The 24045-nt window shown below is 63.4% G+C and overlaps 2 protein-coding genes across 3 annotated transcripts; both read right to left on the reverse strand.

Annotated features, from left to right (window-relative positions):
* Positions 1-36: 36 nt before the first annotated feature.
* On the reverse strand, positions 37-11885 carry LOC116241414 (voltage-gated potassium channel KCNC1-like). 2 transcript variants are annotated; one of them, XM_090127572.1, is made up of 5 exons: positions 11209-11884; positions 4711-5683; positions 3401-3595; positions 2164-2206; positions 1505-1617 (listed from the first exon to the last, which is right to left on the reverse strand). In XM_090127572.1, exons 1-4 carry the CDS (start codon positions 11743-11745, stop codon positions 2190-2192), a joined length of 1722 nt encoding a protein of 573 aa, XP_089983698.1. In that variant the 5' UTR covers positions 11746-11884; the 3' UTR covers positions 1505-1617; positions 2164-2189. The 2 variants fall into 2 exon arrangements, with proteins under 2 accessions (XP_089983697.1, XP_089983698.1); XM_090127571.1 differs by lacking the exon at positions 2164-2206 and having other exon boundaries at positions 37-1617; positions 11209-11885.
* Positions 11886-12617: 732 nt separating this feature from the next.
* LOC116241561 (cathepsin D-like) lies at positions 12618-22966 on the reverse strand. Its single transcript, XM_090127573.1, has 8 exons — positions 22176-22966; positions 21243-21366; positions 20286-20404; positions 19052-19251; positions 16984-17106; positions 15779-15944; positions 14742-14840; positions 12618-13612 (listed from the first exon to the last, which is right to left on the reverse strand). Exons 1-8 carry the CDS (start codon positions 22179-22181, stop codon positions 13451-13453), a joined length of 999 nt encoding a protein of 332 aa, XP_089983699.1. The 5' UTR covers positions 22182-22966; the 3' UTR covers positions 12618-13450.
* Between the last annotated feature and the right edge of the window lie 1079 nt (positions 22967-24045).

A 24045-nucleotide genomic window follows, 5' to 3' on the forward strand; every position in this document is an offset into this window, starting at 1 on the left:
ATGGGTTAATTGGGGGGGGGGGGGAGGGGGGGAAAGGGCTCAGGGTTTAGTCAGGTTTTTTTTTTTGCATATAACAATAAATACTGGCGGTACAGACATGCAGACATGCTGGCATGGGAACAGGGGGGCCGCAGCCCCCCCCAGCCCCAAATTGCTCCCCCCCAGTGCTCCCCCGAGGGGTGGCAGCAGTGGGGGGGTCCTGCCCCCCCCGGGGGGGGGAGGCTAAGGGCAGGTTTGGGGGTTTGGGCCTGGTGCTGTTGCCCCAGAAACGCAGCCTGACCTCGCAGTAGGGCTCGGGCCTGGTCCTATTGCCATGGAAACAAAGCCTGACCTAGCAGTGAGGCTGCGGCCTGGTCCCGTCGCCATGGAAACGCAACCTGGCCTAGCAGCACAGAGCACAGGCCCAGGCCTGCTGCAGTTGCCATGGAAAGAAAGCCTCCAGCCCAGCCATGATGCCACAGAAAGGTGGCTGTTGCCTGGTCCTGTTTCCATGGAAATCCCCCCAAAAATCTAGGGCCAGTCGCCATAGAAACACAGCCTGGCTTCTTCGTAGTGCTGCGGCCTGGTCTGGTTGCCATGGAAACGCAGCCTGGTCTAACAGTAGCGCTGAGGCCTGGTCTGGTCACCATGGAAACGCAGCCTGGCCTCGCAGTGGAGCCAAGCTCCCCCTGCCCCACCCCCACGGGGTGACAGTGCCACCATGGCAGGGTGACAGAGGGGACACCCCAGCGGCAGCCATACCTTCAGGGTTGTCCTCCGCCATCAGGGTGCCCGGCGGCTCCGGTTATTGCTTGTAGGGGGGAGCCCAGGGGGAACAACAGAATGACACAGAAGATGGGGGGCTTGGGGCAAAGAAATGGGGAGGGGGAACATGGAAATGACAATTTATGGGGAGAGGGGGAGGATGGAAATAGGAAAACATGGAGGTCTACATATGGGGCTGAGAGACATGGGGAAACAACAGGAGGACAACAAAATGGGGCTGGGGGACAACAAGAGGGTGGAAGGGGTGACATCACACATCCAATATGTGGGGCTGGAGGAGGGGGGGGCTCCCCGAGTCCTGAGAGACAGCAGCAGGGGATGGGGACCCCCCCCCTCCATTGCCCCCCCCCACCCCGAATGCTGCAGGAAGGGGGGGGGGGGGGGCACGCTCCAGAAAAGTGCGGTGCAGCTGAGTCCGGGTGACAGCGCCGGGGGTCCCCGACCCCCCCGGGTCACAATCAGTGGGGACATCCCCCCCATACACCCCTATTTGGGGGGAGGGTCCTCACCGCAGTCATTTTAGGGGGGGGGGGTGATCCATAGTGCCACTTTGGGGTGAACCCCCCCCCCTTTTTGCCACTGATTTGTTGATATATTTTTTTTTCTTCTTCTTCACTTTTTTTATGCATTTTCTGCCCCAAATCCCCATCGCTGAATGGGGAGGGGGAGGGAGGGGAAGGGCAGGAAAAAAATGGGGGTTCAGGTGACCCCCACCTGCCCCACTCCCCATTTATAGAATGGAGGGGATGGGGGAGCGGGGTCGCCGGGGGGGGCCGGGGGAGCCGAAGGGGGGGGCAGCTGGCGCCACGCGGACCCCTGTGATGCTGTTGAGGCTCCGGGACTTCTCATAACCTTTGTGTGGGGGGAGACAGAAACAAAGACAGGGAGGGTCAGACCCCCCTCCTCAAAATCCCCTTCTTTAGCCCCCCAAAGCCCCCCCCTCTCCAACTCCCACCTTTGAAGCCCCATCCCCACCCCCCAAAATCCAATCCAGTCATCGCCTGCCCCCCCCCCCCCCAAACGCCCCCCTCTCGGGAGTGGGGGGGCTCTCAAGGGGTAATGGGGGGCGGGGGGGGGAATTCAGAGTTGGGAGGGTGGGGGGGGGGATGCAGGAAGCGCTGGGATTTGGGTGGGGGGAGGGGACGCGCATGCGCAGTGCGAAGCAGGAGGCGTGGCCAATACGAAAAAGGGGGCGGGGCCAGGGATGGAAGGCGCCGGGGTTGGAGCTGCGAGGGGGCGTGGCCTGGGGGCGTGGCTTAGAATGGGGCGTGGCCTGGTGCGAGTAGGGCGTGGTTTAAAAGTGAAAGGGGGCGTGGCCTGTTACAGAAGGTGTGTGGCTTAAGGACGAAAGGGGCGTGGCCTGGCGCGGGGGGGGCGTGGTCAGGGCCCCGCGCTGACCTGCGGCGCCGGAAGCAGCCGTGACCTCAGGCGGTGACGAGCGCTGGGGACAGAAGGGGACAATGTCACCCCTGGGGGGTTGGGAGGGGGGGGGAGGGGGGGAGTCAGACTCCTGTGGGGACCGGGACCCACTGATGGGGTACTTGGATAGGGGCTGAGAGCCCCTGGTGGGGAGGTGATCCTCAGATACGGGCACCGATGGGTGTGGGACCCCCATATGGGGACCCCCATATGAGGAGCCCCATGGGGGTACGCAGCCCTCTGTGTGGGAATGGAGACCCCCATATGAGCACGCTCCTGGGGACCCCAACCTGGGGACAAAGACCCCCGCATGGATGCTCATGGAGACCCCTGCATGGGGCCAGGGACCCCCAGATGGGGACGCTGTTGGGCTTTGGGACCCCCGTATAAGAGAGACCCCCATATGGGGATTCTGATGGGGACACGGACCCCACGTGGGGACACCCACACAGGGAAGTGTCCCTATATGGGTACAGGGACACAGACCCCCAATATCAGGCCTGCGGATCCCATACAGGGACAGCCCTGGGTTCTGGGATCCCCCCACCCAGTATCAAAGACCCCCATTATGGGAACCCCTATATGGGAATGGGGACCCCTATTACAGGAACAGGGACCCAGGCAGCCCCGCTGCTTGCACGCGCGTGTGCAAGGAGCACCCAGAACCCCCCGCGCCAGGGGGTCTGTGAAAGCTGTGCCCCTCCCTCACCCCCAAAAAGGAAAAGGTTTCCCAGTTCTCCCAGTTTGGGGGACAAGGCCCAGGCATTGGGTGGGGGGGGATGAGCATGCAGGTGGGAAAACTGGGGAGGGGTCATGGGTGGGCTGGGGGGGGGGGCCTTAGGAGAATGTACATGTTGGGGAGGGGGGGAACAGGGGTGTACCTTGGGGAAATGGGGGAGAGGGGGGTGGGGGTTTGTGGGTGCCCCCAAGGTGTGTTAAGAGGAACCCTGTGGATGATATGGTGGTCTGGGGGTGTCCTGGGGGGGAGGGGGGGTTACGGGTGCCCCCAGAGGGTCATGGGGAGCCCTGGGTGGGGAAGGGGGGGGGCGAATTGGGTGCCCCCATGCGATGCTGTGGGGGCCCTGGGCAGGGGAGAAAGAAAGAAATGCATCAGTGGCTGTCCTGGGGGAGGGGGGGGGTTGTGTGCCCCAACTGGGCACCAGGGTGACCATGGGGGGGGTCAGGGGGGGGTACATGGGGTATGTGCATCACCCACCTTTACGGAGTGGTCCCTCGGGGGGGGGCGCGTAGTCAGGGCCCAGCAGGAAGCAGGCACGATCCCGGCCGCAGCGCTCACGGCCCCCCGGGGGGGGTCCCCCCCTCTGTTCTTCTGGGGAGGGGGGCTGCTCGATGGGGGGGCAATCCTCCTGCGCCAGCGCCGCCCGGCCCGCCTCCCCATTGGGGCGAGATTCTGGGGTGGGGGGGAAATATTATATAGAAGAAATTGAAGGCCCCTAATATATAAAAACTGCCCCCCATATATGGCTAGAACCCCCCCAGTATGGGATTATTGCCCCCCAGTACGAGGCTGGATTCCCCCCCCCCCCCCATTAGGTATAATCATAACCACCCCCAAATTTCAGGGTCCTCTCTCTCCTCCCTCCATTTCCAACCCCCCACCCCCTTCAATTCCTTGGACCCCCCCCACTCTCCCCCAGCACTACTCCCCTTCCCCATCCACTCTATGGGACCGCCCCCCAGATAACAAGGTCCCCCCCCCAACACCCCCCCACCAACCCTTGACCCCCTAACACCCCCCCACCTCTCCATCCCCCCAAATCCAGTCTCCTCCAATCCCCCACACCTCTCCATCTCCCCCAGCCCTCCCCATTATCCCCAGCCTCCCCCCATTACCCCCAGCCCCCCCAAACCCCATCCCACTCCAAATCCAGTCTCCCCCAACCCCCCCCATTATCCCTAACCCCCCCATTACCCTCAACCCCCCCACCTTTTCACCCCCCCAAACCCAGTCTCCCCAACCCCCCCACTTCTCCATCCTCCCCCGATAATCTCCCCCAATCCCCCTCTTATCCCTAACCCCCCATTACTGCAACCCCCACCTCCCCCATTATCCCTAACCCATCCCCCCCTAAATCGTCTCCCCCAACCCCCCATCACCCCTACCTGTCCACCCCCCCCATTTCCCCCCCACTTACTTCTCCACCCCCCCAATTCCAGCCCCCCCATTTCCCCCCCCTACTTACTTCTCCACCCCCCTTAATTCCAGCCCCCCCATTTTCCCCCCCTAATTCCAGGCCCCCCCGTTTCCCCCCCACCTCCCCACCCCCCCAAATTCCAGCCCCCCGTTTCCCCCCCTCCATCCCCCCCAATTCCATCCCCCCCAAATTCCCCCCTCTCTACCCCTCCTAATTCCAGCCCCCCCCATTTTGCCCCCTACTTACTTCTCCACCCCCCCTAATTCTAGCCCCCCCATTTCCCCCCCACCTCTCCAGCCCCCCCTCCCCATTTTCCACCCCCTACTTCTCTACCCCCCCCAATTCCAGCCCCCCCCCCCCCCCAACTCACCCGCCCTATTGATCTCCACCACCTCCTCCTGTGCCAGCGGACACGCGTCCCGTCCCGGGGGTCTTCGTGGAGCCCTGGGGCTGCCAGCCGCCGGGTTGGGGGCTGCGGGCGACGCCGTGGGGGGGCCGTAACCGGGCGAACCGGGCTGGGGGGGCCGCGGGATGTGTTTGTTCTTCTTCTTGGGCAGCTTCTGCTTGGCCATGGCTAACGAGTAATACATACCGAAGTTGTTGACGATGACGGGGACGGGCATGGCGATGGTGAGGACCCCCGCCAGGGCGCACAGAGCCCCCACCAGCATCCCCGACCAGGTCATGGGGTACATGTCCCCGTAACCCAGCGTGGTCATGGTGACCACGGCCCACCAGAACCCGATGGGGATGTTTTTGAAATAGGTGTGACGGCTCCCGGTGACGTCGTCCGGGTCGGCGCCGATGCGTTCGGCGTAATAAATCATGGTGGCAAAAATGAGGACGCCCAGCGCCAGGAAAATGACCAGCAGCAGGAACTCGTTGGTGGACGCCCGCAAAGTGTGACCCAGAACCCGCAGCCCCACGAAGTGCCTGGTCAGCTTGAAGATACGAAGGATGCGAACGAAGCGGACGACGCGGAGGAAACCCAAAACGTCCTTGGCTGCTTTGGAGGACAAACCGCGCAGCCCCACCTCCAGGTAGAAGGGCAGGATGGCCACGAAGTCGATGATGTTCAGGCTGCTCTTGACAAAATCCCGTTTATCCGGGCAGAAGCTGACCCTCATCAGGAACTCGAAGGTGAACCACACCACGCACGTGCCTTCCACGTAGGTCAGGAACGGCTCCGTCTCCACCTCCACCACGGCCACGGGGGCGGCCGTCCCGTTTCCCGCGGCCACCGTCTCCGTTTTGTTGATGACCCGGTTGAAGGCTTCGTGGGTCTCCAGGCAGAAGGTGGTGATGGAGATGAGGATGAAGAAGAGGGAGGCGAAGGCCACGTACTGCGGGGAGAGAGTTGGGTGTCGGGGGGTCAGGGTAGGGGGCCAAAAACCCTCCCGCCCTTGGTTGGATCCCACTGGTTGGGTTGGATCCCACTGGTTGGGTTGGATCCCACTGGTTGGGTTGGATCCCACTGGTTGGGTTGGATCCCACTGGTTGGGTTGGAGAACATAGAAAGGGATAAAAGACTACAGAAATAGGAGAGAAATGGGGAGAAGGAAGAGGGAGATGAAGGCCACGTACTGTAGGGAGAGAATTTGGGGTCAGGGTAGGGGGGCCACAAGACGCTCCTACCCTTGGGTTGGATCCCAATGGTTGGGTTGGATCCCAACAGCTGGGTTGGAGAACATGGAAAGGGATAGAAGACTATAGAAATAGGAGAGAAATGGGGAGGAGGAACAGGAAGGTGAAGGCCACATAGTGCGAGGAAAGAGTTGGGGGTCAGGGGTCAGGGTAGGGGGGCCACAAGACCCTCCCACCCTTGGTTGGATCCCAACAGTTGGGTTGGATCCCAATGGTTGGGAAACATGGAAGGGGGTTGGGGAGTGTGGAGGAAGATGATGGAGATGAGGATGAAGAAGAGGGAGGCGAAGGCCACGTACTGCAGGGAGAGAGTTGGGTGTTGGGGGGTCAGGGTAGGGGGCCAAAAACCCTCCCACCCTTGGTTGGATCCCAACGCTTGGGTTGGAGACCATCGAAAGGGATAAAAGACTACAGAAATAGGAGAGAAATGGGGAGGAGGAAGAGGGAGGCGAAGGCCACGTACTGTGGGGAGAGAGTTTGGGGTCAGGGTAGGGGGCCACAAGACCCTCCCACCCTTGGTTGGATCCCAATGGTTGGGTTGGGAACACGGAAGGGGATTGGGGAGCATAAAGATAGGACAGAAATGGAGAGGAAGAAGAGGTAGGTGAAGGCCATGTATTGTGGGGAGAGAGTTTGGGGTCAGGGGGCCACAAGACCCATCCACCCTTCATTGGACATCAACAGTTGGGTTGGATCCCAACGGTTGAGTTGGGAACATGGAAGAAGATTAGGGAGCACAGAGATGGAACACAAATGGGGAAGAAGAAAAGGGAGGAGAAGGCCATGTACTGCGGGGAGAGAGTTTGGGGTCACAGGGGTCAGGGTAGGGGGGCCACAAGACCCTCCCACCCTTGGTTGGATCCCAAACGTTGGGTTGGGAACACGGAAGAGAATTGGGGAGCATAGAAATGGGGATAGAAATGAGGAGGAAGAAGAGGGAGGACAAAACCATGCATTGTGGGGAGAGTTTGGGGTCACAGGGGTCAGGGTAGGGGGGCTACAAGACCCTCCCACCCTTGGTTGGATCCCAATAATTGGGTTGGATCCCAGTGGTTGGGTTGGGGAACACAGAAGGAGGACCACAAACACAGAGAATAGAGATGGGGAGGAAGAGGAGGGAGATGAAGGCCACATACTGCAGGGAGAGAGTTTAGGGAGGAGGAGGTATGGTGTCCAAAAGCCCCCCCCCATGGATGGACCCCAATAATTTAATTGGGACCCCAATAATTAGATTGCGGATCACAGACAAAAGCAATGGAAATAGAGGTAGGGATCACGGGGAGGAAGAGGAGGATGAAGGCTGCAGAGCTCATAGGGACCCCAACGAATGAAGATGAGGGACCCCCCCCCACCCCCCCCCAGGTCCAAAATTCTGACACCTTCCCCCCCCACCCCCCCATAGGTTGGGGGGCACAGAGAAGCAGAGCAGCGATGGGGACCGCAGGGAGGAAGAGGAGGATGAAGAGCACAGACCTCAATGGGCCGGGACCATGGCAAAGCTGGGGGGGGGGGGTCCCAATGGGGTGGGGGGGGGGCTGTAAGCCCTATTTGTGGCCCCCCCTCCCCCCCCCGTTGCTCTGAGCCCCGAGAAATGGATGGAGGAGCGCGGTGGATGGCGGTGGTGAGGATGAGGAGGGAGGTGATGAAGGCCACGTGCTGCAGGGAGAGGAAAATGGGGGGGTTAATTGGGGGGGGGAATTCCCAAAGAGCCCCACATCCCACCCCAAGCCCCCCCTCCCCCCCCCAAATGTGCTGGACCACATGAAATGAGGAGGGGGAGCACAGAGAAGAGATGGAAATGGGAGGGGATGAAAGCAGGGGTTATGGGGGGGGGGGGGGGGGGCACAGCAAAATAATGGAGACCCCAGTTTAGTGATGGGGGGGGGGGGATACCCCTTCAGTGCACTGAGCCCCCATTAGATGGGCTTGGGACCCCCATAATCCGATGGGGGGGGGGCACAGGAGGTGATGGAGACGGGGGGTGCACAAAGAATGGGGGAGGAAGGGGGGGCAGGGAACAGATTTTTTTTTTTTGGGGGGGGGGCGGCACAGAGTGTAGGGGGTTTGGGGGGCAAGAGGAGGGATGGGGGGCAGTTGTAGGATGGAGGGGGGGGCACGAAGAGAACATAAAATTGGTGGGGGGGAGACAGGGAACATAGATCAGATGGGAGGGGGAACACGTGACATGGGGGGGGGCACACAGGGGATATGGGGGGGGGGTCATAAGGGACATAAGGAGATGTAGGACGGGGAGGGGGGGGCGCACAGGAAATACGGTATTTAGAACACATGGGGAGATGGGGGGGGGGAAGGAACACGGGAAGATTTGGGACAGGTTGTGGGGGGGGGGGGGCACACAGGGGAGACTGGGGGGAGGGGGGGGAAATAGGCCAGGTTTGGGGGGCGGGGGGGGGTACAGACATAGAATAAGGATGGGGGTATTTGGGACATGGGGGGGGAGGATGTAGGACAGGGGGGGTGGCAGCAGCTGCGGGCCAGGCAGGGGGAGGGGGGGGCACTGCAGTGCAGTCCTGGTTCTCCCCCCCCCCCCCCCCTTTTCCTTTTCCTCTCTGCCAATCCCCCCCCCTCGCCCCCCCCGGCCCCGCTGCGGCAGGATCAGGGCCAGCTCTGCATCTGCCAGCACCGGGGGGAGGAACCAATCTCCCCCCCCACTTTATTGCACTGTGGTGTCCCCTGGTCACCCCCCCCCCCCCCATCCTCTCCTGCCCCCCCCCCCCTACCCCCCCCCAACCAAACCGCATCCCGCAGTGTCCTCATTGCCCCCCCCCACCCCCGCAGCGCCGCAGTGTCCCCGCTCGCCTCAGTGCCCCCCCCCCCCCCCCCAATCCCTTCAAATCCCTCAGCTCCCCCCCCCCCCCAAGGTCTCCTTGGTTTCCTTACAGCCCCCCCACCCCCCAACTGCCCCCCCCCCCCCCCCCGTATTTCCAATCTCGTGCTCAAGGCACCCCCAGAACCCATTCAACCCCCCCCCCCCCAAATCCCCTAAACGCCTCCCCCCAACCTGACCCACACCCCCAATCTTCTCAGAGCCCCTCCCCCCATCCCAAAACCCCTTAGAACCCCCCCCAGCCCCCCCCCAAAACCCCATAAACCCCCCCTGTCCCCTCACCCCCCCCCCCCATACAACTTAAAGCCCCCCCAATCCCCCCTCAGATCCCCACATCCTCTCAGAAGCCCCCCCAGCATCACCTAAAATGCTCTCAGAGACCCCATGGATCCCCCAACCCCCCCCCAGTGCCCCCTAAAGACCCCTCAGAGACCCCCAGAGATACCCCAAATCTCCCCCCCACCCTCTAAAAACCCCCAGAGACTCCAAAGACCCTCAGAACCCCCCCCAAATCCCCCCCCCCCCCCCCGATGTCCCCTAAAGACCCCCATGGACACCCCAAACTCCTGCCGACCACCCCCAGACCCCTCCTCTACTCCCCTCTGCTCCCTAAAAACCTCTCAGAAATGCCTACGGATCCCGAAACTCCATCAGGCCCCCCCCCAAATTCCCCCAGTGCCCCTGAAGACCCCCCCCAGACTCCAAACCCACCCCCCCAACACTCCCTAAAGACCCCTCATCGATCCCCCAAATCCCATCTAGACCCCTTTAACCCCCCCCCAAATGCCCCAGTGCCCCCTAAAGACCTCTCAACCCCCCCCCAAATCTTCTCCAAACCCCTTAAACTCCCCCAACACCCCCCCTGAAGACCCCCTGGAGACCCCCATTTCCCTTCCTACACCCCCTAAAAACCCCTCAGAGACCCCTATGGATTCTCAACTTCCCCCCAACACCCCTCAAACCCCCTCCAGACCCCAGACCCCTTTGACAACCCCTGAAGACCCCTCAGAGCCCCCCCATCCCCCCCAAAGGCCCCTCAGAGCCCCCCAGACCCCTTCAACTCCCTCCCCCCCAAGCACACCCTCAGAATCCCCCATGGCCCACCAAACTTCCCCCCAAAACCCCTCAGAGTCTCCTAAACCCCCATCAGAACCCCCCATACCCCCCACGGCTCCCCAACACCCCCTGAAGACCCCTCAGAGCTCCCCAAACCCTCCTCCAGACCCTTTCAACCCCCCCAAAGACCCCTCACAGCCCCCCAACGACCCCTCACAGACTCCCAAACCCCCTCCAGACCCCTTCAACCCCCACCGACAGCCCTAAAGAACCCTCAGAGCAACCCTACCAAAAGCCCCCCCAACCCCCTCTAAAGACCCCCCCGGGGACCCTCAGGGCCCCCAAACCCCTCTCCAGACCCTTTCAACCCCCCGAAGACCCCTCACAGACCCCCCCAAACCATCTCCAACTCCCCCAACTCCCCTGAAGGCCAAGAGCCCCCCCCAAACCCCCCTCAGAATCCCTCAGCCCCCACCAATCCCCCCCAAAGACCCCTCACAGACCCCCAAACGCCCTCACAGCCCCCCAGCCCCCATTAACCCCTGCCAAGGACTCTCAGAACCCCCAAAACCCCCTCAGAGCCCCCCCAAGACCCCCCTCAAGACCCCTCACAGACCCCAAACCCCCCGTAATACTCCTTCAACCCCTCCCACGGACCCCTTACAGAACCCCAAACCCCCACAGAGCCCCCCAACCCCCCCATAACCCCTGCAAAAGACCCCTCAGAGCCCCCGAAACCTTCTCAGAAACCCCCGAGCCCCCCCAACCCCTAAAAACCCCTCACAGATCCCCAACCCCCCCCAGGGACCCCCTCAGAGCCCCACTAAAGACCCCCAAGCACCCCCCACTCCCCCCTATAAACCCCTAATCCCCCCTAAAGACCCCTCAGAAACCCCCAAGCCCCCCCCAACCTTCCCCCAAAGACCCCCAACCCCCCCAAAAAGACCCCTCAGAGCCTCACTAAAGACCCCTCAGAGCTCCCCAAACCCCCCCAACCCCCCCTAAAGACTCCCCCCAACCCCCAAACCCCCCCCGGAGACCTCCAACTCCCCCCAAAGACCCCCACAGAGACCCCCAAAGACCCCTCAGAGCCCCTCTAAAGACCCCTCCAAGCTCTCCCAACCCCCCCCCCACCGACCCCCCCTCCAAAGATCCCCCATCCAAAGACCCCCCACCGACCCCCCCTCTCCAAAAGAGCCCCCCCACCGACCTCCCCCCCCTCCAAAGACCCCCACCGACCTCCCCCCCTCCGACTCCCCCCCCCACGACCCCCCCCCTCCAAACCTCCCCCCACCGACCCCCCCCCCCCCAATTCCTTACCCTCGCCATCCGTGACGAATACGGATCCTCGAACAGCGCCCACACCCGCGGCCTCCACCTCCTCCACCACCCCCCGGGCCGCCCCTCCTCCAGGCACAGCCGCTTCAGCTCCGCTCCGTTCCCATCCCCGTTCCCTCCGTCCCCTCCTCCTCCGCCGGGCTCGGGGCTCTCGAAGCTGTCCAGGGCCTCCTCGGCGTCGCGGTGCTGCCGGTAGTTCATCCAGCAGCACGCCTCCACGTCGGTCTCGTCGATGCCCCAGAAGGCGAGCTCCTCCTCGAACAGCGGCCCGCACACGTCGGCGGGGCAGTGCAGCTTCCCGGTGCGGTAATAATTCAACACGTAAGCGAACACCGCCGGGTGACGGTCGAAAAAAAACTCCCCGGCCGCCGAATCGTAATCGAACCGGGCGGCGGCACCGGGTTCGGCCAAACCGGCCAGGCGCGTCCCGGGCAGCGTCTGCAGCGTGCTGCGGTACGTCTCGTGCCGCACGCCGCCCACGTTGATCACCACCTTATCGCGCTCCGCCTGCCACCCCATGGCCGCGGCGGGACCCGACCCGGCCGGGCCTCCGCCGCCTGCCTCCGCCACCGCCGCCCCCTCCTCCTTTTAGGCCCACGGAGGCAGCGGAGCGGCGGCTGCCGCATGCCGCGGCCCCGCCGCTCCCCTGCGCGCTCAGCGCCGCTTCTGCGCCTGCGCGCCGCGGGCTCCGCCTCTTCCTGCGAGAAGACGCGCCTCTTCCGGTTCGAAGCTCCGCCTCTTCCGCTCCGCCCGACTCGACGCCTACGCGGGTGAGGAAGCCCCGCCCACGGCCCGGGAATCGCGCCCCGCCCACACGCTCCGCGAGGCCCCGCCCCTTCTCTGAGACCACGCCCACACTCGTAGGCCACGCCCCGAAACAAAGCCCCACCCCTCTCCGAGCCCCGACGCACACGCGCTCCGCCCACCCCTCGTAGGCCACGCCCATTGAGGTACAGAGGCCACGCCCCCAACGAGCTCCCACTCCTCACTGAAGGCCCATTCAACACGTGCTTCCGAGGCCCCGCCCCCTCTCTGAAACCACGCCCACTCGCTCAGAGGCCACGCCCCCAAAACGAAGTCCCACCCCTCTCCGAGCCCCGACGCACACGCGCTCCGCCCACTCCCTCATAGGCCACGCCCACTGAGGTACGGAGGCCACGCCCCCAACCAGCCCCACACTTTCCTGAAGGCCTGCTCAGACACGTGCTTGCGAGGCCCCGCCCCCTCACTGAGACCACGCCCACTCGCTCAGAGGCCTCGCCCACAACTAAGCCCCACCCTCTGCGAGGCTCCACTCGGACACGCCCCTATGATGCCCCGCCCACACTCGAAGGCCACACCCCCTAAAAGGCCACGCCCCCTTCCCATGAGGCTCCGCCTACCCATGTGCAGAGGAAATGCCCCCAACCAGGCCCCACCCCCTCCCTGAGGCTCCACCCACGCTCCGAGGACACACCCCATAGGAAGCTCCGCCCCCCTCTCGAAGCCCCGCCTACACCCCCGAAGCCCCTCGCACATCGATGCAGACTTCATACTATGAGGCCCCGCCCCCAAATGGAGGCCCCACCCCTTCTCAGTGTGGCCCCACCCACAGAGATGCAGATTTCACACCAGGAGGCTCCGCCCCCACGCGGAAGCTCCACCCACGTGTCGCCAAGCCCCGCCCACTCTGAGGCTTCACCCACATACGTGCAGAAGCCCCGCCCACATTTACTCCAGGCCCCGCCCACCCGCGTGCCGAGGCCACGCCCACTGAGAGGGGAGGAGCGGCGGGGGGTGAGGAGGAATGGAGGCACTGGGAGCACTGGGAGCACTGGGAGCCACGCAGCCTTTATTGGTGACCCCAGGTGACACGAGGTAACACATGGTGACACGTCCCTGAGTTGACCCTGGGTGACCCCGGGTGACCTCCGATGACCCCAGGTGTCATGAGGTGACACGCGGTGACACTGTGACTCTGTCCCTGAGTTGACCCTGGGTGACCCCGGTGACCCAAGGTGACCTCCGATGACCTCGGGTGACCCCAGGTGACATGAGGTTACCTCAGGTGACACGAAAGGGCATGAGGTGACATAAAGTGACACTGTGACTCTGCCCCTGAGTTGACCCTGGGTGACCCAAGGTGACATCAGATGACCCCAAGTGACCCCAGGTGCCCCCAGGTGCCCCCGGGTGACCCCAGGTGACCTCTAATGACCCCGGGTGACCCCGGGTGACAGCAGTGTCACTTGCTGACCGCCAGCCCGACGCGGTCGTGGTCGCGGTCGAAGACGACGTAGTGACGAGCCAGGAAAACGTCCCCAAGGATCCAGAGGGGTCCCCCGGGGGGGGGCACATCCAGCTCCATGAACCCACTGACACACGTTGGGGCGCCCCACTGTGACACCTGGGGGGGGGAGGGGGGGTGTGTGGGGACAGCAGTGGGGACAATGGGGGGGGGGGCATCTGGGGGTATGGGGGGCATAGAAGGGATGTGGGATGGGGTGGGGACGTGATGGGGATGTGATGGGGACGTGATGGGGGCAGTGGGGGGGGGACATCTGGGGGTGTGGGGGGCACAGAAGGGATGTGGGATGGGGACATGGGGACATGATGGGGACGTGATGGGGACAGTGTGGGGGGGGACGTCTGGGGGTGTGGGGGGCACAGAAGGGACGTGGGGTGGGGTGGGGACATGGGGACATGATGGGGACGTGATGGGGACAGTGTGGGGGGGGACGTCTGGGGGTGTGGGGGGCACAGAAGGGACATGGGGTGGGGTGGGGACATGGGGACATGATGGGGACGTGATGGGGACAGTGGGGGGGGATCTGGGGGCGTGGGGGGCACAGAAGGGACACAGGATGGGATGGGGATGCGATGGGGACAGTGGGGGGGACATCTGGGGGTGTGGGGGGCACAGAAGGGAAGTGGGATCGGGGGGGGACATGGGGACATGATGGGGACATGATGGGGGCAGTGGGGAGGGGACATCTGGGGGTGTGGGGGGCACAGAAGGGATGTGGGATGGGGGGGACATGGGGACATGATGGGGACTGTGGGGGGGACATCTGGGGGTGTGGGGGGTACAGAAGGGACGTGGGATGGGGGGAACATGGGGATGTGACGGGGACTGTGTGGGGGGGACATCTGGGTGGGGGGGGGGCACAGAAGGGATGTGGGATGGGATGGGGACATGGGGACATGATGGGGACAGTGGGGGGGACATCTGGGGATATGGGGGGCACAGACGGGACACAGGTCGTGATGGGGATGCGATGGGGACAGTGGGGGGGACATCTGGGGGTGTGGGGGGCACAGAAGGGACATGGGGACATCACTGGGGACACAAGAAAGGACGTGGAATGGGATGGGGACATGGGGACAGTGGGGGGGGACAGTGAGGGGGGGGCATCTGGTGTCATGGGGACATCGATGGGATGGGGACATGGGGACACTGAGGGGACGCAGGAGAGCAATGGGGACATGGGGTGGGAGGGGGACGTGTAGGGGTGGGGGCACCGGGGGGCACCCACCTGCAGCACGTAATGCTGGGGGCCCAGGGTGAATTCTTGCCCCCCCAGCATGAAGGTGACGTTGGGCAGGGAGGGGACGCGGTCACAGTCCAACAGGTACTGAATGGGGGGGGGAGGAGAATATGGGGGGGTCAGCACCCCAGGGACCCCCAAATCCCCCCCCGAAGGATCCCCAAATCCCCCCCCCAAGATCCTTCAGTCTCTCCGCACCAAGGGATCCCCAAATTCCCCCCCAGAACCCCTTTCCAGACCCCTTAGGACCCCCCTAATCCCCCCAGTGCCACCCAGCCTCCCCCCAGGACCCCCTTCTCCCCCCCAGACCCCTTAGAATCCCATTCTGGCCCCTTAGGACCTCTCCCAACTCCCCTCCCCCCCAAAAAAAGCCCTGTTAGACCCCTAAAGCCTCCCCCAGGACCCCTTTAGAACCCCACAATCCCCATCCAGACCCCCCCAGACCCCTTAGAACCCCCCAGGACCCTTTTTGAACCCCACAATCCCCATCCAGACCTCCCCAGACCTCTTAGAACCCCCCAGACCCCTTCAGAACCCCACAGTCCCTCTCCAGACCCTCCAGACTCCTTAGGCCCCCCCAGGACCCCTTTAGAACCCCACAGTCCCCCTCCAGACACCCCCAGACCCCTTAGGCCCCCCAGGACCCCTTCAGAACCCCACAGTCCCCATCCAGACCCCCCCCAGACCCCTTAGAACCCCCCAGGACCCCTTCAGAACCCCACAGTCCCCATCTAGACTCCCCCCAGACCCCTTAGGACCCCCCCAGGACCCCTTCAGAACCCCACAATCCCCATCCAGACCCCCCCCAGACCCCTTAGAACCCCCCAGGACCCCTTCAGAACCCCACAGTCCCCATCCAGACCCCCCCCAGACCCCTTAGAACCCCCCAGGACCCCTTCAGAACCCCACAGTCCCCATCTAGACTCCCCCCAGACCCCTTAGGACCCCCCCAGGACCCCTTCAGAACCCCACAATCCCCATCCAGACCCCCCCCCCAGACCCCTTAGGACCCCCCAACCCCATACCTGCCCCCCCAGGGCACGGGTGCCCCCCAGGGCTCGGTGCAGCGCTGCCACCTCCTTGCTGGGGCCGGTGACCAGGGATGTCCCCGTGTCCACGATGACCTCACAGCCCCCCTTACACAGGGGGGGGTCCCGGCACCCCAGAGCCCTCGCAGAGCCCACTGATACCCTATGGGTGGGGGGGGGGGGTGATAATGGGGGGCTGAGGAGGCTGTTAGGGGTCTTTGGAAGGGCTTTAAGGGGTCCTGGGGGGGGTCATAGGGGGTCTTGGAGGTATTGAGGGGGTCTGGGGGGGCTGTTAGTGGTATTTGGGGGGACAGTTATGGGTCTTGGGGGGCAGTTTAGGAGTCCTGAGGGGATCTCTGTGGATCTGGGGGGGCAGCGATGGGATGTAAGGGGGCTGGGGGAGTCAGTGAGGGGTCTGGGGGGGCTCCTTGGGGGTCTTGAGGGGGTAGTTTGGGGTTGGGGGGGGGATTAGGGGCTAAGGGGGTCAGTGAGGGGTCCAGGGGCTCCTCGGGGGGTAATTTGGGGTCTGGGGGGGCAGCTGGAAGTCTTTGGAGGGGGTATAAAGCGTACTGGGGGTATTGGGGGGAGGGTCTGGGGGGAGTGTTAAGGTCTTGGGGGGGTCTCTGGGGGTCCTAAGGGACAGTCAGAGGTGTAAGGGTATTTGGGGGGGGTAGTTTTTGGGGGGGGGGGGTAGTTAGGGGTCTTCATAGGGGTTGTCAGAGATCCTGGGGGGTTCTAAGGAGTCCTGGAAGTGTTAGGAGGGTGGGGGAGGGAGGGGGGGGGCATTTGGGATTTTGGGGTTGGGGTCTCTGGGGGTCTTAGGGAACTGAGAAGGGGGGGGGGGGGTGGGAATTTGGGGGAGGTCTTGAGAAGAGTTTCCAGGGTTCCTAAAGGGTATCTGGGGAGGTCTGGGGGGGTCCTGAAGGGCACATGGGGGTCCTGGGGGAGAGGGGGGGGGGGTACATTGTTGGGGTGATTTGGGGGTGGTTTTGGGGGTCCTGGGGATCATGGGGGGGGTCCTGGGGGGGTGGAGGTGTTTTTGGGGAGTGATTTGGGGGTGTTTAGGGGGTCCTGGGGGTCACAGGAGGGTCCTGAGGGGGGGGGGGGAGGTGCATTTTGGGGGTGATTTGGGGGATCCTGGGGGGGGTCCTGGGGGGCAGGTGTTTTTTGGGGTGATTTGGGGGGGTTTTGGGGGGTCTCACCGGTCCATGTGCAGCTGCCAATATGCACGACGTGTGACGGGGACGTAATGGAGGGGACCCTCAAAATGCTCCTCATCGAAGCCCCCCAGCAGCAGCTCCCCCCCATCGCCCCCCGACGTCCCGCTGTGGGGGGGGGGAGGGACAACAGTGGGGTCAGGGGGGATTTGGGGGGGGATTTGGAGGGTTTTTATGGGGTTTGGGGGGGCATTTGGGGGGATTCTGAGGGCATCTGAAGGGGCATTTGGGGATGGAATGGGGGGTTGGGGGGGTGGGGGAAATTGGAGAAAATGGGGGCATTTGGGGGGATTTTGGAGGCATCTGAGGGTATTTGGGGGCATTTGGGGATGGAATGGGGGTATTTGAAGGGGTTTGGGGGGATTTAGGGGGGAAATGGGGGCATTTGGGGGGCTTGGGGGGAATGGGGGGAAATTGTGGGAGTATTTGAGGTATTTGGGGGCACATCTGGGGCCAGATTGGGTTCCATTTGGTCCCATATTGGGGCATATTTGGGGCTACATTGGGTCCCACTTGGGGTCATATTGGGTCCCATTTTGTCCCATATCAGGGCAAATTTGGGGCCATACTGGGCCTCATTTGGTCCCATATTGGGTCCCATTTGAGGCCGTATTGGGTCCCATATTGGGTCCCATTTGAGGCCGTATTGGGTCCCATTTGGGGCCATATCAGGTCCCATTTGCTCCCATATCGGGGCCCATTTGGGGTCATATCAGGTCCCATTTGCTCCCATATTGGGGCCCATTTGGGGCCATATTGGATCCCATTTTCTCCCATATCGGGTCCCATTTGGGGCCGTATTGGGTCCCATTTGCTCCCATATTGGGTCCCATTTGCTCCCCCACCGGGTCCCATTTGGGGCCGTATTGGGTCCCATTTGCTCCCATATTGGGTCCCATTTGCTCCCCCACCGGGTCCCATTTGGGGCCGTATTGGGTCCCATTTGCTCCCATATCAGGACCCATTTGGGGCCGTATTGGGTCCCATTTGCTCCCATATCGGGGCCCATTTGGGGCCATATTGGGTCCCATTTTCTCCCATATCGGGGCCCATTTGGGGCCATATTGGGTCCCATTTGCTCCCATATAGGGTCCCACTTGGGGTCATATCAGGTCCCATTTGCTCCCATATCGGGTCCCATTTGCTCCCATATCGGGGCCCATTTGGGGTCATATCAGGTCCCATTTGCTCCCATATTGGGGCCCATTTGGGGCCATATTGGATCCCATTTTCTCCCATATCGGGTCCCATTTGGGGCCGTATTGGGTCCCATTTGCTCCCATATTGGGTCCCATTTGCTCCCCCACCGGGTCCCATTTGGGGCCGTATTGGGTCCCATTTGCTCCCATATCAGGACCCATTTGGGGCCGTATTGGGTCCCATTTGCTCCCATATCGGGGCCCATTTGGGGCCATATTGGGTCCCATTTTCTCCCATATCGGGGCCCATTTGGGGCCATATTGGGTCCCATTTGCTCCCATATAGGGTCCCACTTGGGGTCATATCAGGTCCCATTTGCTCCCATATCGGGTCCCATTTGCTCCCATATCGGGGCCCATTTGGGGTCATATCAGGTCCCATTTGCTCCCATATTGGGGCCCATTTGGGGCCATATTGGATCCCATTTTCTCCCATATCGGGTCCCATTTGGGGCCGTATTGGGTCCCATTTGCTCCCATATTGGGTCCCATTTGCTCCCATAGTGGGTCCCATTTGGGGCCGTATTGGGTCCCATTTGCTCCCATATTGGGTCCCATTTGCTCCCATATCTGGACCCATTTGGGGCCGTATTGGGTCCCATTTGCTCCCATATTGGGTCCCATTTGCTCCCCCACCGGGTCCCATTTGGGGCCGTATTGGGTCCCATTTGCTCCCATATCAGGACCCATTTGGGGCCGTATTGGGTCCCATTTGCTCCCATATTGGGTCCCACTTGGGGTCATATTGGGTCCCATTTTCTCCCATATTGGGGCCCATTTGGGGTCATATTGGGTCCCATTTGCTCCCCCCCTGGGTCCCATTTGCCCCCACTGGGGCAGGGCCGCGTTCCCACCTGCGCAGGCGGAAGGCGAAGACGTTGTTCCTGAAGATGCCCCGCTGCATCATGTTGTCGAACACCGGCACCGCCGGCCCCGCCGCCGCCGCGGGGTACGCCAGCCCCAGCACCCCGTCGAAGCGCGCGGTCGCGAACGTCAGGCCGGGCAGAGCCACCGCCTCCGCAAACGTCTGGGCCTCCAGGGACACGTTGGAGATCTGCGGGGGTGGGGGGTCAGGGACCACCGGGGGACCTCATAGGGAACGGCAGGGGGACCCCTGGAGGGACCCCCGGAGGGAAACCCATAGAGACCCCCAGAGGGACCCTATAGGGACCCCCATAGAGAAACCCAGACAGACCCCCAGAGAGACCCCCATAGGGACCCCCATAGAGAAATCCATAGGGACCCCCAGAGAGACCCCCATAGGGACCCCCATAGAGAAATCCATAGGGACCCCCAGAGAGACCCCCATAGGGACCCCCATAGAGAAATCCATAGGGACCCCCAGAGAGACCCCCATAGGGACCCCCAGAGGGAAACCCAGAGGGAAACCCAGAGGGAAACCCAGAGGGACCCCCGTAGGGACCCCCATAGAGAAATCCATAGGGACCCCCAGAGGGACCCCCAGAGAGACCCCCATAGGGACCCCCATAGAGAAATCCATAGGGACCCCCAGAGAGACCCCCATAGGGAAACCCAGAGGGAAACCCAGAGAGACCCCCATAGGGACCCCCATAGGGAAACCCAGAGGGAAACCCAGAGGGACCCTCAGAGAGAAACCCATAGGGACCCCCAGAGGGACCCTATAGGGACCCCCAGAGGGATCCACAGAGAGACCCAAAATCAATAAGAACCCTCAGGAACACCACAGGGACCCCAAGACCCCATAGGACCCCCATGGAGGCCCCCAGGACCCCCTAGAATCCTCAGGACTCCCATAGGGCCTCCCATAAGGACCCTCAGGAATACCACAGGGACCCCGAGACCCCATAGGACCCCCATAGAGGCCCTCAGGACCCCATAGGACCCCCAGGGCTCCCAGGACCCCCATACAGCCCCCTGTAAGAACCCTCAGGAACACCACAGGGACCCCGAGGCCCCACAGGACCCCCATAGAGGCTCCCAGAACCCCATAGAATCCCCTGTAAGGACCCTCAGGAACACCACAGGGACTCCAAGACCCCTTTGGCCCCCCCATAGGACCCCCATAGGGCCCCCAGGACCCCCCCAGCCCCCCCCCCAGCCCCCCACCTGCAGCGTGTCCTGGCTGAGGAAGCCCCGCAGGCTGCCACTGCCGTAATGGATGGAGAACGAGGTGCCGTTGGGGCGGTGAGTGCAGGACAGCGCCGAGTAGTAGTGGGGGTGCAGCCCTGGGGGGTCATGGGGACATTATTGGGGTGGGGGGGGGTGGTATTTGGGGAGGGGGGGGTTGTGGGGACATTGTGAGGATGTGGAGGGGGGGCATGGGGACACGAGGGCACAAGGAGGTGATACAGGGAAGGGGGGACAGAGGGGGGCATTGAAGAATGTGGGGAGGGGGGCGGGGGGGGGCCCTAGCTCAAGTCCTGCCCCTTTAAGAGACGCCCCTCCCTTTTAGAAGCCCCACCCCTCTATAAACACGCCCCCCTTTAGGCCCCGCCCCCCTTTCTAAGCCCCGCCCCTACAGCCAGCCAACTGCAGGCAGCAGCAGCTCACAGACCCCGCCCCGCTTCAGGCCCCGCCCCCTTTCTAAGCCCCGCCCTTCCAGCCGCTCAGAGTCACACAGCAGCTCACTGACCCCGCCCCCTTTATAAGCCCCGCCCCCTTTAGGACCCGCCCCCACAGCACGCCAACTGCAAGGCAGCAGCAGCTCACTGACCCCGCCCCCCTTTAGGCCCCGCCCCTTTCCTAAGCCTCGCCTCATACAGCGGGCCAACTGCAGGCGGCAGCAGCTCACTGACCACACCCCCTTTTTAAGCCCCGCCCCCCTCTAGGCCCCGCCCCAATAGCAGCCCAGAGGCACACAGCAGCTCACTGACCCCGCCCCCTTTCTAATCCCCGCCCACTTCCTAAGCCCCGCCCCCTACAGCAGACCAGGTGCACGCAGGAGCTCACTGACCCCGCCCCCTCTATAAGCCCCGCCCCCTCCGGCAGTCCAGGCCCACGCAGCAGCTCAACTGACCCCGCCCCCTCTATAAGCCCCGCCCCTTCGTAAGCCCCGCCCCTTACAGCAGGCCAGGTGCAGCCGGCAGCACCGCGCCGAGGGCACCCAGAGGTCGGCGCTGCCGGTGTCGAAGATGACGCGGAAGGTCTGCGGGGGGGTCCCGAGGGACACGGTGCCGTAGTACTGCGCCTGCAGGCCGAGACCCCCGAGCGTCACCCCGTATATCCCCTGCGCCCCCCGAGGGTCACCCCCATATGGCCCCGGTGCCCCCCTGAGTGTCACCCCCATACGGCCCTGGTGTCCCCCCACTGCCCCACTGTGTCCCTGTGCCCCCCATCCCCCCCCCCCCGACCCCATACGTCCCCATTACCCAATGTCCCCACTCGTGTCCCCTCTGCGTCCCCCCATTGTCCCCATATGTCCCCTCCATAGGTCCCCATATCCCCACTCTGTCCCCTCTGTGCCCCCCCATGGGTCCCTGTGCCCCCCCTCTCATTGCCCCCATACATCTCCGTTACTCCATATGTCCCCACTCGTGTCCCCTCTGTGTCCCCCCCCCACATGACCCCCCTGTGTCCCCACACGGCCCCCACACTTCCCCATTACCCCAAGTCCCCATCTCCACTGTGTGCCCTTTGTGCCCCCCCATGGCCCCCACGGGTCCCTGTGCCCCCCCCCCTCCCATTGCCCCCATACATCTCCATTACTCTATAAGTCCCTACCGTGTCCCTCCTGTGTCCCCCCATTGTCCCCATGTGTCCTTCCCATAGGTCCCCATGTCCCCACTGTGTCCCCTCTGTGCCCCCCCATGGCCCCCATGTGTCCCTGTGCCCCCCCATTGCCCCACGTCCCTGTCCCCATTGTGTCCCCCCATGGCCGCCATAAGTCCCCATGTCCCCATGACCCCACTGTCACACTCGTGTCCCCCCATGGCCCCCATATGTCCCCCCCATAGGTCCCCATGTCCCCAATGCCCCCCCCACGTCCCCCCCACTCACATCCATGTAGTTGTGCAGACTCTGGGGGGCTGCAGGGGGTCCCCCCCCACTCCGGGCTTTGGGACCCCCCTGTCCCCCCCACACCTCTGGGGGGAGCCGGGGGCGCACCCAGGGGCCCCGCTGCAGGGGGATGCTGGGGGGTAATGAGAGGATTAATTAGAGCAAGGTTAATTAGGGTTAATGAGGGTTTGAGGTTTAGCAGCGTTTGGAGTCCAGGGGGAGCAGGACCCCTCCCCAGACCCCCCAGTGTGGTACCCATGGGCCGAGCCCCAATGGGATCACCTGTCCTTAATGAGCTTAATGAGGATAACGAGTTTAATGAGGGTGTGCTGGGGGACACCCGGGTGTGCTGGGCTAACGAGGTTAACGAGCTCCTCCAGGCTAACGAGGTGCAGCGGGTTGAAGGGGGTGTCTGGGTGGAACCTCGGGGCCTGGGCTTAATGAGCTTAATGAGCTTAATGAGGGTGAGGGAAGGATGGGGATAACGAGGCGGAAAATGGATGAGGTTAAAGGGGACGTGAGGGGTTAATGGGGTTATTGGGGTCAATGGGGTTAACGAGGGGTTGGGGGGGGTCATGAGGTCACGAGTGGGCTCCTGCCTGGGGGGGTCAGAGGTCAGAGGTCACGGTCCGGGGTCACACCCTCGGGTGGGGACAGCGCTGGGAGGGGTGGGGTCTGCCACCCCCGCAGTGTCACACCCGGGATGGGGACAGTGCCACCCCATGGGGACACCGCCGCCCCACCCCACAGCAGTGGGGTCACCCCACGGCCCCCAGACAGCCAGGCGCCCCATGGGGACCCCAATGGCCCCCAGCCCCCCCCAGACCTCCCCATGTCCCTTCATCCCATGGGGACCCCAATGACCCCCAGCCCCCCCCCCCATGTCCCTTCATCCCATAGGGACCCCAATGGTCCCTGACCCCCCAAAATCACCCCACAGCCCCCCCCCCCCAAGTACCCTTATCCCATAGGGACCCCGTTAGCCCCTGTCTCCTCTATCACCCCACAGTCCCTTCCCATGTCCCTTCATCCCCTGGGGACCCCAATGGCCCCCCAGTGGCCCCAGCCCCCCCCATGTCCCTTCATCCCATGGGGACCCCAATGGCCCTCCAATAGCCCCCAGCCTCCCCCAATCCCCCCCATGTCCCTTCACTCCATGGGGACCCCAATGGCCCCTGTCCCCTTACGGTCACCCCACAGCCCTCCCCCCCATGTCCCCTCATTCCATGGGGACCCCCGCAACCCCCTCCATGTCCCTTCATCCTATGGGAACCCCAATGGCCCCTGACCCTACATCACCCCACAGCCCCCCCCCCTCATTCCATGAGGACCCCAATGGCCCCCCACATCCTTTAGGGATCCAGGTGTCCCCTGGGGACCCCAACAACCCCTGTCCTCCTCCATCACCCCACACATCCCCTTATCCCCCCCCCAAAATCCCCTTGTCCCCCCTGACCCCCCAATATCCCTTTGTCCCCTGCACCCCCCACTCCCCCACGACCCCCCCACTCACCGCAGCACAGCTCCCACCCCGACGGCCAGCAGCAGGAGGTGCCCAAACACGGGACCCCCCATGGCCGCTCTGTGCCCCCCACCCCCCCGCGCAGGGGATCCCCATTTCCCTCGGACACGCCCCCTCCCCTAAAACCACGCCCCCTTCCCTAAGCCACGCCCCCACCCGTTGACCCACGCTGCCCAAACCACGCCCCCAGTGCAGGGCCACGCCCCCTAACCACGCCCCTTCCGCCTAGACCACGCCCCCCACTATTAACACACGCTGTCTAAAACCACGCCCCTCACCCAGGCCACGCCCACAAACACGCCCCCTTCCCTAAAGCCACGCCCCCTCTGCGCTCTCATTGGTCCGTTG

The sequence above is a fragment of the Phasianus colchicus genome, chromosome 31, assembly GCF_987193195.1.
Source record: "Phasianus colchicus chromosome 31, bPhaCol1.hap1.1, whole genome shotgun sequence".
Lineage (NCBI taxonomy): Eukaryota > Metazoa > Chordata > Aves > Galliformes > Phasianidae > Phasianus > Phasianus colchicus.

Excerpts from the sequence above, each read along its gene's own strand:
- LOC116241414 (XM_090127571.1), bottom strand. The coding sequence starts at position 11,745 with ATGGGGTGGCAGGCGGAGCGCGATAAGGTGGTGATCAACGTGGGCGGC. Across the intron at positions 3,596-4,710 it reads GGTGGAGATCAATAGGGCGG|AATCTCGCCCCAATGGGGAG; the intron begins GTGAGTTGGGGG and ends CCCCCACCCCAG. Across the intron at positions 1,618-3,400 it reads CGAGGGACCACTCCGTAAAG|GTTATGAGAAGTCCCGGAGC; the intron begins GTGGGTGATGCA and ends CCCCACACAAAG.
- LOC116241561 (XM_090127573.1), bottom strand. Across the intron at positions 17,107-19,051 it reads TTCGCCTTCCGCCTGCGCAG|CGGGACGTCGGGGGGCGATG; the intron begins GTGGGAACGCGG and ends CCCCCCCCACAG. Across the intron at positions 15,945-16,983 it reads TGGCAGCTGCACATGGACCG|GGTATCAGTGGGCTCTGCGA; the intron begins GTGAGACCCCCC and ends CCCCACCCATAG.